This window comes from Penicillium digitatum, chromosome 1 (assembly GCF_016767815.1).
Source record: "Penicillium digitatum chromosome 1, complete sequence".
Taxonomy (NCBI): Eukaryota; Fungi; Ascomycota; class Eurotiomycetes; order Eurotiales; family Aspergillaceae; genus Penicillium; species Penicillium digitatum.
In genome coordinates this window covers 4,809,163-4,824,844 of record NC_089384.1, presented here as the reverse complement: position 1 = coordinate 4,824,844, position 15,682 = coordinate 4,809,163, and the positions used below count along the sequence as shown (strand labels likewise).

Below are 15,682 nucleotides of genomic sequence, written 5' to 3'. Positions count from 1 at the left end.
TTTCGTTCGAATCAGGGCAAGTGGCAATCACAGCCTTGGAAGGAATCCCTCTGGCCATGTCCCTGGTTATATCCTTTGTCCCTTGTTCTATAAGGTAAATTAAAATTCACATATCTAAGCCATTCTCCATCTTGTACAGTCCATCCATGAAACTGAGAAGGGCAAAACAAAGGTGATGAAGACATTTCAAAACAAAAGACCAGCTATGAAAACAGGACAAAGCCGCAAACATGGCCGACCATTCTTGTAAGTAAGAAATTGCGTAGAACAAACTGTGAGAATAGCATCATATTGGCTAATTTTTTAAAAGAGCATAGATCTGGCTCAATTGCTGGGTTAACGACAAAGGCTGCACGAGTGCCACTGGACCTGGAAGTTCACCAGATGATAATTCCAATCCTCGCATAGGAAAATAGATAGACATAAATGCGGTTCTATGGGACAAACAGAGTCCGTTGTAAGTTGGCAGATCAAGTAGAGTGTGGGCTGAGAGCAGTTCTACGAAAGACCTCGATGCACGTGCAATCAACATTCTTATCTTTATCACCACGTGTCAGTCGCGTTCCCAAAAAGGCAACATCACTTCGCGTCCAACCGAGACACTTCTTGATGATCTTTCGCCCTACTGATCTGCTACTCAGTCGCCGGAGACTCGACTCGCTATGAGCGAGGAGTGTGCAAACCCCCTACTACTGGGGTGGATCAAAGAATGGCTGGATCAAGCCCGAGAACGAAACAGCAAAGGCGTGACCGTGTGCGTATCTCGTGGTGCCCTTCGGGAAAGACTATATCTGACATCTTGTAGATATAAGAAGGCTTATGAGTCAATGAAAGCCTGTCCGTTAGAATTCCAACATCCATCTCAAGCACAGCAATTGAATGGACTGGGTCCAAAATTATGTGACCGCTTGACTGATAAATTCAAGGATTACTGTCAAGAAAATGGGCTTCCAATGCCGGAACCGCCTGATAAAGGTTGGTGATATCAATTGCACTCTGGCCTCGGAAACAGACGCTCAACTAGGTCAAACAGGCGGAAAGAGAACATCTGAAGGTGGCGTCGATCAACCGGCGAAGAAGCCTCGGAAAGCCAAGCCGTATGTACCAACATTACGATCCGGTCCGTATGCACTAATTTTGGGCTTGGGAACCCAAGATGAGAATGCATCCCAGGGGATGACAAAGGCTCGCCTGGTCGAGGTGGCCCAGCCATACTGCGACAGTTCGTTCACGGCACCCCCGGACCCCACCAAGTTCTACACCGCGTGGAATTCAATGAAAACTCTTATCCAGAAAGACCTAGTCTACGAACAGGGACGTCCACTTCGAAAATATCTTCTTTCGGAAGAAGGCTGGGAGATAGCCAAGCGTCTCCAAAAGACGTTACCTGGCGCTGCCCAAACCACCACGTCTGGCTCTCAAGCTACTGCCACAACTGAGTCGCAACAAGGAGCATTGACAACCGAACCTGACCCATTTCAACCAGATGATGATTCGTCGGCAGATGCCCAAGAAAATCTATCCGAACACGACATAGCTAACATTGAGCCCATCTTGTTCCCACCCAAGAGCTTCACCATCCAGCTCGTATTAGACACCCGAGAAGTCCGCACCTCCACGGACCGCGACTATATCTCGGGGGAACTGATGAAACAAGGAATTAACCCCCAAGTACGCGCCCTGGAAGTCGGCGACGCAATGTGGGTAGCGAAATGTCATGATCCAAATTTCTTCAAAAGGCACGGCGAGGAAGGCGACGAGATGATGCTAGACTGGATCGTTGAGCGAAAGCGTCTAGACGATCTGATCGGATCTATCAAAGACGGCCGCTTCCACGAACAAAAGTTCCGACTCCGTCGCTCCGGCATCAAGAACGTCATCTACCTGATCGAAGAATTCGCCGTCACGCATGCCGAGTCGGCTAGCGGTAGTGCAGCACAATACCAGGAGATGGTTGCGTCGGCCATTGCCTCGACACAGGTGCTTAATCAGTACTTTATCAAAAGGACGAAACATCTAGACGAGTCAATCCGGTACCTGGCGCGCATGACTCTGCTCTTGCGGAGGATGTACGGGGTCGAAGATGTGCCCTCCACCGGAGACACTGATAGCAATACCAACCGTAACACGGTTCCTCCATCTCCAGTATCTAAGATTGGTCTCATCCCCGGCCGCCGCCTCTCCACTGACTCCTACCTCACCATCCTCGATAATCTCCGCTCTCAAGACCCGTCAATCACGTACGGGGTCTCGTTCGTGACGTTCTCTGCTCTCACTTCCAAGTCCGACGTTCTAACTCTTCGTGATGTTTTTTTGAAAATGTTGATGTGTACCCGTGGAGTGACGGGCGAAAAAGCTCTTGAGATCCAACAAATCTGGCCAACGCCACGGCATTTGGTGGATGCGTATTTGGCTCTAGAGCCTAAAGAGCGAGAGATGATGATAGCGAGTCGAATGTTAGAAGTTGTAGGGCGAAAGAAAGTTGCTAAGGATCTCAGCAAGCGGATTGCAGAAGTTTGGGGGGGTGTGAATTTGGGTTAGAAAGGTTTCCTGTCGAGGCTACTTTGGAAACAGGCTTGAATATCGAGTTCATTCGTGTATTTAAAATAGTGATAATGCTAGAATAAAATCGGCTAATACCACAACTTCTACCTCTTCCATCGCACAATCTTTTTAAAACTTTCTTTGTCAATCCTCAAAGCCAGGCTGCTCAGCACAACAGAAATACTGCTCAGTGCCATGGCCAGAGCAGCCCACACCGGACTCAATCTCCAGTGTTCATTGACCATGATCATGTCACCATCAATGGTTTTCTGGTGATGGCCACTCGCAATAGGATAAAGCACACCAGCAGCAATCGGAACCAAGCAAAGGTTGTAGATGACCGCCCAGCCGAAGTTCATACGGACTCGATTAAAAACGCGGCGACTGAGCAGGACCAGCTGCAAAATCGTGCTAAGATCCGAGTTGAGGAGGATGAAACTGGCAGAGTTGATAGCAACATCGGAGCCAGATGCCATGGCGATGCTCACATCTGCTGCTGCCAATGCGGGCGAGTCATTTACTCCATCACCGACGAAGGCGACAATAGAGCGTGATTGGCTTGAACTCGGTGTGGTGTTACCATCGGCTAGCGGTGTAGTCAACGAACATTCTTGAATCTGACGAACAAAGCTGGCTTTTTCCGCTGGCAGGACATTGGCTATCACCTTGGAACGCGGGATGCCTAGCATGTCCGCGACGGCATGGGCGGTGGTTTGGTTATCACCAGTGCACATGAAGACATCGACGTGACGCTTCTGAAGCTGAGAAATGATATCGATAGCTTCCGGGCGAATAGTGTCCGAGGTGGCGAAAGTAATGGCAGGTATGAACTTAGCTGGTTCGGTGGATGGAGGGTGCACTTGACGAAGTGAGAGGATTGCAGTCGACTTGCCTGCTGACTGGTATTTTGCCAGCAGGTTGGAAACGAAGTATGTGTCTGTATCGGGAGACAGTAGAGTGTTGAGAAGACGTTCGTTGCCAATTGCAGCTTCATATTGTATGTCGTCCCCGGAGCCAGACACAGTAAATGTTCCCTTCATTCCTTGCCCAGATATTTCATGAACGTCGGAAGACTTCACATAGGAAGACTGCTGTGTTTTGCAGAACTCAGTGATTGCCTGGGCAATCGGATGGTTACTGCTTTCTTCCATTTTCCGGGCCAAAGCCCATGCAACTTTCGCAACTTCTGGGTCACTGGTCAAAATTTCATGGTCAGAAACTTTCAGACTTCCACCCTCAGTCAATGTGCCTGTCTTATCAAATACGATTGCATTCAAGCGACTGGCTTCTTGGAAGGCTTCACCGCCACCTTTGACCAGGATACCATGCTTCGCTGCTAGGCCACCCCCAACGAAAAGTGCCGTAGGAGCTGCAAGGGCAAGACCGCAGGGACAGGCCACCACAAATACTGAAATAGCAAATTCCAGCGCCCAGAAGGTCCAGCCGCCGTGTGCGACATCGAGATAATCTGCGGGAAGCACACCAGAATGACCAAGCGCCAACCAGATGACGAAAGTCAAAATAGCGATCAAAGTGATAATAGGCACGAAATGCGAAGTGAGAAGATCGGCAACTCTTTCAAGAGGTGCACGCTTGCTTTGTCCTTCACGAACCACGGCGATTATTCGGTCAAGCATAGATGAGCCACCGAGCTCAGTGATACGGATCCGTACCGGCTGGCCGACATTAACTGAGCCTGTATAGACCATGTCATTGACGGTTTTCTTAACTGGTCGTGATTCTCCCGTCAAAGAACTTTCATCGAATTGATATGATGCGCTGTCGACGATCACTCCATCTGCAGGAGGCGAGGCGCCGTGAGGAATACTGACCACATCACCAACCTCCAGGAGGTCAACACTCGTCCGCTGCACTCCATCTTCGGAAGTGTCATCAGACAGCAATGCTTCCGAAGGTCGAAGCTTGCCCAAGGATGTGACAGCATCGCCAGTCTTGGCTTTGCTATAGGCCTCCAAGAATCGACCAGCAAGAATGAACAGAGTTAAGAAGACAACCGAGTCGAAATAGGTCGTGCTATGGGGGCTAGACTTGGTACCCACAACTGCATCAACGATGAGTACTGCTAGGGACGAGATATAGGCCACTGATGTGCCCGCAGAGATCAAAAGGTTCATACTACCAAAACGGTAGAATCTCCGAAGGATCGGCACTCGACTCCCAGGCCGCCATAGTGCATAGACTTCCTTCATGGCCCGGACATGGAATACATCAGTACCATAGAACATGACAGGAGTTGACAATATGAACAGCGCCCATTCGATGCGGGTGACACCGCCAGACCACATAGTTTGCTCCAGATACATTCGAACGGAGTTTTCAGGCGCGACAAGAGACATGAATACAATGCCTATAATGAAAGTGGGGATGGCACTGATAAAGACGAAAAGCAGACGTGCCAACAGACGACTCCTTTCGTGATGCTGGATCGCACGAGACCGGTCTTCAATGCTGGGCGGATGATAGATAGTCGCGCGAAAATTCTCATTTGCCGAGTTGATCGTTGAGATAATTGTGCGAACAGTGAGAAAAGGTGGCTGTGGAGTATAGGCGACCTTGAGGATGGGGTTTTTTTCGGAGAGTGCCTCCTCGATGTTGACACCGGGAAGCGAGTTCACTGCTCCCAAAACAGTTTGTGGACAGTGATGACAGAACATTCCAGCCACAAGTATAGAGACAGTTCTGATCTGAACCGAACCGAGCTTTTCGGTGCCGATTTTCAACGGGGAGACGCTATTAACGGTAGCATCGTATCCAAGGTCTTCAATCCGCTCTATGATTTTATCAAGATTCTCTCGGCCTTCAAATTCTACCCTCCCGCTATGGGAAAGCAGGTTCACAGACACACCGCGAATGAAAGGAAGCTCTTCAAGTCCTCGAGTAACGCCTCCAACACAAGAGCCACATGTCATGCCAGTGATAGCAATCTCGCTGACATAGTTTGCTACCAGCTCTCTAGATACCGGTGGTTTGGGGGCCTGGTTCACCTCGTCAAGAGATGCTTTGAAACCAGCGTCATTTATTTGCTCAACAATCTCGTCAACATTATCGCGAGGTCCAACATAAATTACTGTTGCGCTGTTGGTGAGAAGATTAACAGTGATGTTCTTCACAAACTCAAGCTGTTGGACTTGCGCGGTTATACTGTTAGCACATGATGCGCAACTCATTCCTCCAACGCTAATTTGGGCGGTGAACTCATTGGCCGATTCAGCGGACGAACTGGAAAGTTCTGCTGCATCTGTGTGTAATTTTGTAGTAGACACATCGGGTTGAAAGTTTGTTTCGGAGGTGGCAACTGAACGGAGACTCTCCTCGGCAGCATTCCGTGTGGTTGACTCAAGCTTGGCAGCAGTGATGTCTTGTTGGTGGTGCTTGCGTAGTGGCCGGAAGGAACTCTGTGAGGAAATCTTGTCCAAAAGTCCTAGCTCGGTTCGAGAAGTAGAATGACGAGAAAGTGCCTCCAGTTCCTCCTTCCTGCATGCATCGCAATTGGCAATATGTCGTTTGTGGCTATTGGTCTGGATTCGCCCTTTTATGTTGGAGGAAATGCTAGAAACAGAGGTCCGTGGCGAGGAGAACAGGGTGGAGCCTCTGTGATTCCAGGAAGAAGTGTCAAGTTCCGTGATGAGTCTTCCTCGTTGGTCAAATGTCGTAGCATGGTGTACTTCGAATGCGGCATGAATCAGATCATTGACGAGATCGGCCGGCCGAACAGTGGTGCTATGGCTTGCACGCACTTCATGCGTCAATATTGTGACCTCGATATTTTTGACTGAAGGGGTCTCGGAGAGCACTTCCGTGATATATGCAACGCATGATGCGCAGTGAACATTGGAGACGAAGAAAACACTGATATGGGTGTCAAAGTCTTCGTAGACTGACTCCAAGTCAGAAGACTTATGGGGGGTTCTTGACGACATAGTTGACGGGGTTCAGCGCTTATAGAGCGGTTCGGTATCAAGGTAAAGGGAAGAGCAACCAGCGGCACTTTATCATACACAGCAATAGCTGGGAATGGGATTGAATTTGCAAGAGTAGATCACATTTCATTACGAGAGAAAAGAAAAGGAAACCCCTAGAAGTAAGTGCATTAGTTGAAACATGGCGAAGATGCGCCATTTGTGCGTGATTCCTTCAAACCACGCACAAATACCGCATTCCAGACCCCTTGCGGCCCCCCTATGTAGTATGCCGCTAGTGTCGAGGTTACAACCAAGAATGACCAGACCATAATCGACATTTACAAAGCAACCATTCCAATAGCGTGGAGTATCAGGTCTGATGATGTTGTGCAGTGATGATGAATCATGGATCATCCAGGAACCTCAGGCACCGAGGGGCGACAAAGACCATATTGCATTAAGCCTAATTGGGCTAGCGTGTCAGTCTGCCAATTAAGGTCACATGGCTTACTAACAGAATCAATTAAATCGGCCATTCATGCAATGATACAGGTAGATATAGACAATAGTTAGAAGCTACTTCACTGAAGCCAACTTTCATGTTCAGTTGATTCAAATCTCGATTACCAACATTCAATCGACTCCAGGCAGGTCATATGTTCTAAACTAGCTCTGCAGGTTTCGGTCAATTACATAAGCAGGTTGAATACTTTTCCCTTTCCCTTCCACTTTCATCCTTATCGCGATTCTCGTGACAGTCGATAACCCTTTCGCTATAAAAAAGAAAAAAAGAAAGAGCCGCGTGACGCCCATTCAAAGAATTCCGAGGCTGTGAGGACTCGGCCTCCATCGAGTGCCCCCTGTCTACAATCAACCTCTGAAGCCTCTTACTTTTCGCGTCAATCAAAATGTCGGCACCTAGATCCGGCGCGCGTCCAATTCCTCCCCGCGGGCCCCGGCCTCCTGTGGGACGACTGGCCAGTCTCAAACCTCCCAACTCTACTCCTATCAATCGTCCAACGGCCCTTGGACGTCCTCAACCACCTCGCCCAACAACACATCCCAAAACATCGAATTGTCCAAACCCAGGATGCCCTGCTCCGCATATTGTCGACGATGGAGGCGTGAAGGTCTGCACGGGCTGTGGTACAGTCATCAGCGAGAACAACATTGTTTCAGAAGTCACGTTCGGTGAATCCTCTTCTGGTGCAGCTGTTGTGCAGGGATCTTTCGTCGGAGAAGATCAGACCCACGTACGCAGCTACGGTCCGGGTTTCCAGCGCGGTGGCGCCATGGAGAGTCGGGAAATGACCGAACAAAATGGAAACCGATACATGCTCCAACTTTCCCGAGCTTTAACCATTCCGGAAAGTGCGACCAAAGCGGCAGGTCAGGTCTTTAAGCTTGCCGTGGGGCTGAACTTTATCCAAGGTCGTCGCACCAAGACGGTAGCTGCGGTTTGCTTGTACATTGCATGCCGTCGTCAAAATGGCAATACCGTCATGCTGATTGATTTCGCCGATGTGTTGATGATCAACGTCTTCAAACTTGGTCGTACGTACAAGGCACTTCTCGACGAGCTCCGTCTGGGTGGCAATGTCTTTCTCATGAACCCCATTGACCCCGAAAGTTTGATTTATCGTTTCGCCAAGCAGCTAGAATTCGGACCATCACTCATGGCGGTAGCTGGAGAGGCAGTTCGGATCGTTCAGCGAATGAACCGTGATTGGATGACCACCGGTCGACGCCCAGCCGGTCTCTGTGGTGCCGCACTGATTCTTGCCGCGCGCATGAACAACTTCCGCCGAACTGTACGCGAAGTCGTCTATATTGTCAAAGTGACAGAGACCACTATCAGCCAGCGTTTGAACGAATTTGGTTCCACTGAGAGTGGTGAATTGACGGTTGATCAATTCCGTTCGGTCCAATTAGAGAACACTCACGATCCTCCATCCTTTACTCGCGGCCGAGAAGGTCGAAAGAGTCGCATCAAGAAGTTGCCAGAAACTGCGGCGGAACTCGAGGATAACGACTCTCCAACCGAAAGTGAAGCAGAATCAGTGCAGCCGCCTCGTATAGATGCAGACGGTTTCGCTATTCCCAGTCTCCCTATCGATCCGGCTTTGACGGCAATCAGTCACGGTCGACGTGCATCGGTAATTGCCAAGGCAGTAAATGAAGTCGTTGAAGATATCAAAAACGAGCCGGTCCACTCCAAGGGCAAGGGTAAGCGACAACCCACACCAGAACCCTCTGCCGAGCAGGTTGCGTCCGAAGCGGCGCTGGAGGATGAAATGCGTTCTATGCTTGCTCAAGGATCAAGTATGATCGAGAGCATCGGCTCCGAGCAACCGACGCGGCCCACCGTTTCCGACAGCACTGAAATCGATGCTGCCGAGTTTGAAGACGACCCCGAGGTCGCCAATTGTCTGCTTTTACCTGCCGAAGTCGAGATTAAGGAGTCGATTTGGGTGACAGAAAACAAGGAGTACCTCCGCACGCAACAAGCGAAAGCCCTAAAGCGGGCCCTGGAGGAGTCAACCGGCGGAGGCGCACCTCGCAAACCACGCAAGCGCCGTCGTGGCCGCCTTGGAGATGTTACTTATCTAGAGGGCGAGGGCGAAGATGGCCGCAGCTCCCGTGCCTCGACCCCAGCTGAGGCCACTCGTCGCATGCTCGAGCGCCGAGGTTACAGTAAGAAGATTAACTACTCTCTCCTGGACACATTGTACGGCGGTGAAGGGGGAGATGCAAAGTCGCAAAGCATGAGCCGCAGCCAAAGTCGCAGCCAAAGCGTCATCTCACGGCGCAGCGCCAGCATCGAGCCAGAAGCAGCCTCACGATCCCGGCGTGCAACTCCATCAGATGCCAAGTATGATGCCAAATTCATTCGTCCTAGTTCTACCGCTCCGCTGCCTACTCCACTATCTACCGCTCCATTTACCACTCAGGACGCAAAGCCAGCCATGGCCGAGAGTGGTCCCGTACACAAGGGTGAGGCAGATCCTGAGGAGGAGGAGGAGGAGGATGAGGAAGACGATTATGACGACGATGAGAAGGACGATGGCCTCGATGACGCATTTGCGGGCAACTACGAAAGCGACTATGATTATGGCGACGATGATGACTGAGGAATCTGACATCAGAAGCGGTGTTGTGCATTTCAGGTCCTTCGAGTGGATTTGGAGTTTTTGTAATGCGATTCCCATCCACTTTCTTTGTGACATTCTGTTTTACGGCCTTCAAGATGATACCATATCTTTCACCCACATAAGCATTGGGTTTTCTGAGTTGAATTATCATATTAATATTACAATTGCACTTTGCTCCGTTGCATCGATGTACTTTGAGCACGGCGCCCTGAACCTGGGTAGCATCAAGCCCCCTAGATCGCTAATGCCACTGATCCTTATCCTACACCTTCATCCTCTGCCTATCATTTACTCTCCTCCTATGTCAAGGTTACCTTGAGCAAGTACTACCTGCATGATCAGCTGCGCCATCACCACAACAAACGCCCATGTCAAATGCTTCTGAAAGAATCCTAGCGCCTATGCCAAACCCAAAGGCTGGTGCGTGGGCACGTTTACAAATTTAACGAAATAGAATACTGTCCAAGTGGTTGTAGGCCATGCCTGGTACCCAGTCAAGCCACATTGCCCAAAACCCCAGAGCAGTTTGAATCTTTTTGGATTATTGAGATAGATAGTCGTAGTTAAATATTTTCGTCAAAAGCAGGTAGCGAATACTTGAAGAACCCCCAGACTACGACGCCGGCCATTTCCCATGAAACTGAGGAAAGCAAAACCACCCAACCCCATGAAAAGCCTCCACTGGGCGAGAACCGATTGGGCCAGACTGGGTCAGTTAGGCGCGTGAGTCTCATAACTAAATAAGCAATAGTGAAAAGGAAATGGAAAAATTGAAAAAAAGACCCCCCCTCCCCCCGAGATCGATCGTGCTGGACTTCGAGTCATCACGGCGGGTCGGATCGGTCGGATCGGATGTGATTGAAGGGAATTGGATGCATTTTTCGAAAAAGTTACGAATCGATCTCCATCCCCATTGACGCGCCTCCGCTCATTTCGCCGAGGCTTGATGCTTGCGGGTTGTTGGACAGGGCTTGTTGGAGAAGTGGCACACCAGTGTCCATGGAGTTGAAGGAGATGTGTTGTGCGTTAGGTCGGTCACTGGCTCCCAGAGGAGCAACGCCCTCGAATATGATGAGGGAGCTACGGAGGTTTTGAAGGCAGGCTTCCCAGGAGGAGGCAACGAGCTGGCCTTGGGTGAGGTCTTCGCTGAAGAGATAAAACGCAGGTGAGGATCCAGATGTTGGAATGGCGGCCACAAGATAGGCGTTTAGAGCGCGGCTTTTCATGAGCATCTGGGAGTCGTGTAGGTGGGCCGAGTATTGGTTGTCGATATACTTGGTCCAGCCACGAACAGCAGGAGCCATGTCATCGTCGGCGTTGACGCGCTGCCAGCCAATACCCAAGAGGCGAGTGGCATCGTCTACTAGAGGCTCAGAGGGCGTAGCAGGGCCCGCATTGAGGGTGCGATGCTGATCGTTGGAGCTAGGATCCTCAAGACGTTGACGGATCGAGGACAACGCAATATCGTCCAGGCCTGGTGCGGATTTATCAAGGCGCTGGGACTTGCGGCTTACTTCGGTAGCATCGGAGAGCAGCGCATTTGACTCCGAGAAAACAGGTGCAGCAGCAGCCTGTTGCGCCTCAGACTCTTGTTCATACCATGTGCCGGTCTGGCTCTCGGCAGAGATCGCAAGGCCAGTCTGTGGATTCAAAAGGACCATACCTTCTCCATAGATGGGTTGAACCTTGCGTGCTGGCGGCACCTGGAGTCGTAAAGGCGCGCTGGGAGCAATGGCTCCTTCAAAAGTGGCCTCATCACGGGACCTTTTGCGGGAGGGCTTGGGAACCGCAGGGGCAGATGAGAGATTGAAGCTCGAGGGGATAGATTGCACAGAGCGATTGTTGGGAAGTAAGGTCTTAGAGCTTGTCGAACAGCCATTCAAGCTTCCTGGGGATTCGAGGAAAGGGGACTGAGAGGAGAACTGAGCGAAGGCGTGTTCCCGGGGAGGAGAGAGGACCGTAGCCGGGCCGTCCGAGAGCCGGTTAAAAATCATTGGACACATAGTTACTCGAAGTTGTCTTTGATTTTAAGGTGCGGGTGGGGGGTACTGTTCTGTTAGATTAGGTGAGCAAGACACAAGAAGCTTCAACCACCTGTGGAGAGACGGAAATAAGACGGAGAGGTGAGAGGTAGAAGAGGTCTCGGCAAAAGGGCAAGAAGAATAATTTCAGGGAGAAAGAAAGGTGGGATCGAAAGAAAAAAAAAAAAGAACTGGTAGGAAAAAATGGGGGAAATGGGAGAAAAGGAAACAAAGTAGAGTGAAGTAAGAGGAAAGGTAACAGCGTGAGACAGGAAAGAACGATCTCAAGAAGTGGATGAATCGATGCGCGAAGTGCGGAGGTATTGAGCCAAACGGTAACATACCACCAAAAAGCCGCTGTCCGATCGACCGTAACGGTATTGATACAGGCGCTATTTACGGGTACCATTGGCTTATGCAGCCAAGATGTCTTAGGTGGAGTCAGAGTGGATGGGTCCAGTCCAGCGGCGATTGGCCTATGGAGACGGACTTGTGGCCCGTGAGAAATTCATCACGTGAAGCTATTGGAATCACGTGTGGTTCATAACGTGTATGGTGACGTCATGTTAGTTTCAATTCTATGGGGATACTAACATGCGAGTGGAAAAAAATAAAATAAATTACATGGAGACCAGAATACCAGGACCAAAGCAAACAGACACCCGAGCTCGTGCAAGTCTAAAATCAATCAAGGTTCGTGGAAAAAAAAAGGACACCTCCAGCAACAACACTTTCGTCTCACTGTATTCATCATGGAAATGTGGCTGAAAAAAAAGGTGATTAATAAGAGAGCCAAAAATTAGCACCCTTGTCATTGCATCGTAGGGGCCCATTTAGGAAAACGCCATGAGCGGCAGTCTCTGTGCGTTTCCGAAAGACGGTAAGGAACGGATACCGCTACACTTGCGCTCTCATCCCACCGACTCAATCCAACAATGGATATTGTGGCTTCGAACCGCGGGCGGAGTTTTCTGCGTTCCACGTTATAGGAGACTAAAAGCCACGAAAAAGCCAAGGGTCTGATAAGCGCATTTAGGCATTGCCAGCAGTGGCACCACCAAGGTAGCCCCTGACACGGTCGACAGAGTGATTGGCGTAATTCGGGGCCAAAGAACCAACAAAGAGGAAGAACATAAGAGCAGCCGCACCAAAGACGACAAACTTGCGCTGCGCAGGGCGGTTGTTGCCATACTCAGCCCAGGCACGGCCGGCGGAGGAAGTGTACTCGCGCATCTTGTCGCCGCCAAGCTTGTACCAGACAAGACCCATCAGGGCAATGGAATAACCGAAGAACTGAAGGCCGGTGACGGGAGTCTGCCATAGGAACATGGAGGCAGCGACCAGCAGAATGTCTTTGAGGACACCACACAGAGTCATGACCAAGGAAGAGGTCTTGCCAATCTGTAGAGGGAGTTAGTAATCTTCCCTTGAGATTGTGATCCGAAGGTCCGAAGCATCGCTTACCAGGAAAACGACCGAGACGTTGAGGAGGAAAGCCACAACGGCATTGAGAACCAGAAGCCAGATACCAACGGAGTAGACATGGTCCATGGTAACGTGGGGGAATTCCAAGAACAGAGCAACGACACCGTTCATGACAGCACAGATGGGGGCGAAGTAGTATAGAGAAACCATGGGGTCCATCTTGAAGTCGGCGGAGCTAAGAAGACCCTGCACCATGACCAGACGGGTGGCCTCAAAAATGATACCTCCGATCTGGAATAGGAAACCCACCAAGTTGAATTTGATCTCACCAAAGGAAGCGATAACAACACCAATCACAATGATGGAGACGTTGGCCAGAACCTTCATGTTGGCCGGGGCCATACCCATACCCCAGGTTGCGAGGAGAACAGCCACAGGGGTGGTGGCCTTGAGCATTTGGATGAACGCAACACTGAGGTAAAGGTAGGTCATGTTGCCGCAAATCAAGCTCAGGCTGAACATGATACCGATAGGGACGATAGCGCGGAGGTAGACACGGCCGGTCATCTTGACTTTCTTGCGGCCGTCAAGGATAGTAGTGGTGCGAGCGAGGATTTGGGTCATGATGGTAGCAAAGGACAAATGCCATGTTGTGAGGATGATGGGGAAACCTGTTCACCATGTGTTAGTGCCAGTTGCCTTGCATCTCCGATCTGACTTACGGAAGTTGGCATAATCGAGGAGGTACTTGTTGAATAAGATCACAGTGGAACTCAAAGTGATCCATGTCCTAAGAAGATGTTAGCGATCCTGCCCGATCTGTTTGTTCCCTTTGTTGTTGCTCACGTCACATAGACCGCGGGGTGGAATGTGATACTCGGCCGCTCTGTTTTCTCCGCTGCGGGGTTGACAGTGGGCAGAGACTGTTCCCGGGGAGTCTCGCCAGAGGCGCGGACCTTCTCGCCGTCGCTCATCACAAAAGTTTGAGATTGATCGGATAAGAAGCGCTTGAATTCAAAAGGTCGCGGCCGGGACAGGCTTCCTTGACTGAATGCGGAGGAAGCCACGGAGAAAAGTGGGCAGGATTAAAGGGAATTAGAAGGCAGTGATCACTAGAATGGTCCGGAGGTTAACAAGTGTGACAGGACCAAACAAATAGCCAAGAACTAAAAACGAATGTAGATGAAGAAATGATGATGAAGATTGAAGGGATGGAATGGGGTACGTACTTCGGAAGTAATTTTTTTTTTCGGCGCCAAACATTAACTTCAAGATGGGTTTGAAAGGGAAATTAAGAGAAGTAGTGATCGTAAAGGAAAATCGGCCAAAAGCCAGACACAAAAACGGCACAGGAACAGGAACAGTAAGAAGAGATCCACTCGCCGCAAACAGAAAGTCAGAGAGGTGTGCTGGAGATTGAGTATGTGAATTACCGTTACATCCATTACATCTCTGCAAAGGCCACCTGTACACTTTTGCTTATGCTCTCTATCATTTGTCCGTTCTCTTATGAGGTTTTCGTTTGTATACCGGTTGTGCTAGAACCAAATACGGAGTACCACATTGCAACTTGATTAGCTCCAGATGTCTTAATTTTAGTTTGAAAAAGACCCTCTGGTCAAAACGTCCATGGGTTTGTGGCGAGAAAAGCTCCCCTTTTCCCATTTAATCTTCACCAATGATATCAATCTGGTCATAGATCCACTGTTCCTAATCAAATAACCCATAAATTTACTCTGTAATCGAATTCCAATTGTTAAACATATTAATATCTATGTAGGTACGTCTGGTATGGTCATTAACCTCGGTACCATCGGAATATGTTCTATTGAATGAGCTATCTAGAACGGTTTTTTTTAAAAAAAAAAAAAAAAGAAAAAAAAACTCGACCCCCCGAAACAGCGCAGATCTAAATTAATAGCAGGGCATTACGCAAGCAGCTGCTAGCCAAGGCCCACAAGAATCCGCGTTCAGTGACGCTCTGGTCCATCCGGTCCCTTACGGGGTGGAGAATGCGGCGATCCGCCATCTGAAGGCTGTGTCTGACGCAATCAGGGGACTTCTAGCCCCCCACAAGTGCAATGTGCTTGGACCAGTGGTGGTGGGGGAGGACGACCCCTAAGCTTTTAGTACTGACGGGAGTTGATGTTTCACAAAGCAATAAGCACACGTTCTTCGGTCATTCGAGAAGGGATTTTTATTTTCTAGGGGACGATCAATTACAAGATCAGTTGTTTGTGCAAAGAGATCCTCGCTACATTACTCTCTTAGGAGTGGCAATCAGTGGAATCAAATGCCAATGCACTGAAGTTTCGCAAATCCCGTTATCTCCTCGAGACCGCCAGATGAGACTATCACGGATATTACTCCGAGAGGGCTCAAGGTGTTTCCCTTTAGGACCGTTCTATCGAATTAGCTATTTGGTGCGTGTGATAAACATTTCCACTGGACGTACGATATAGGTACCTACGGGGGAATCAATCGATGCAATTTGGAAGACCATCTCTAACAATCTGAAGAAGATAGCCTCATGTGTTCCCAAAATCATCTTTCATGGAGGTCCATACAAACTACTTCGTACTGAAACAGCATTGCAGTACTAATATAACCACAGCCA

The 15,682-nt window shown here is 49.6% G+C and overlaps 5 protein-coding genes across 5 annotated transcripts; 2 read left to right on the top strand and 3 right to left on the bottom strand.

The window, feature by feature from the left end:
- Positions 1-662: 662 nt before the first annotated feature.
- On the top strand, positions 663-2,541 carry Pdw03_3995 (DNA-directed DNA polymerase, family X, beta-like, N-terminal; the record flags this gene model as incomplete). Its single annotated transcript, XM_066100642.1, has 3 exons — positions 663-754; positions 806-975; positions 1,034-2,541. 3 exons carry the CDS (start codon positions 663-665, stop codon positions 2,539-2,541), a joined length of 1,770 nt encoding a protein of 589 aa, XP_065956042.1.
- A 107-nt stretch (positions 2,542-2,648) lies between these two features.
- Pdw03_3994 (Copper resistance-associated P-type ATPase, putative) lies at positions 2,649-6,485 on the bottom strand (the record flags this gene model as incomplete). Its single annotated transcript, XM_014676124.1, has 1 exon — positions 2,649-6,485. The coding sequence occupies one exon, from the start codon at positions 6,483-6,485 to the stop codon at positions 2,649-2,651; it is 3,837 nt and encodes a 1,278-aa protein (XP_014531610.1).
- An 890-nt stretch (positions 6,486-7,375) lies between these two features.
- Pdw03_3993 (Transcription factor TFIIIB complex subunit Brf1, putative) lies at positions 7,376-9,598 on the top strand (the record flags this gene model as incomplete). Its single annotated transcript, XM_014676125.1, has 1 exon — positions 7,376-9,598. The coding sequence occupies one exon, from the start codon at positions 7,376-7,378 to the stop codon at positions 9,596-9,598; it is 2,223 nt and encodes a 740-aa protein (XP_014531611.1).
- Positions 9,599-10,509: 911 nt separating this feature from the next.
- Positions 10,510-11,622, bottom strand: Pdw03_3992 (glucose-6-phosphate 1-epimerase protein; the record flags this gene model as incomplete). Its single annotated transcript, XM_014676126.2, has 1 exon — positions 10,510-11,622. The coding sequence occupies one exon, from the start codon at positions 11,620-11,622 to the stop codon at positions 10,510-10,512; it is 1,113 nt and encodes a 370-aa protein (XP_014531612.2).
- Positions 11,623-12,672: 1,050 nt separating this feature from the next.
- On the bottom strand, positions 12,673-14,039 carry Pdw03_3991 (putative sugar phosphate/phosphate translocator At2g25520; the record flags this gene model as incomplete). The annotated part of the gene is made up of 4 exons (XM_014676127.1): positions 12,673-13,041; positions 13,105-13,736; positions 13,788-13,855; positions 13,912-14,039. The coding sequence occupies 4 exons, from the start codon at positions 14,037-14,039 to the stop codon at positions 12,673-12,675; spliced, it is 1,197 nt and encodes a 398-aa protein (XP_014531613.1).
- Between the last annotated feature and the right edge of the window lie 1,643 nt (positions 14,040-15,682).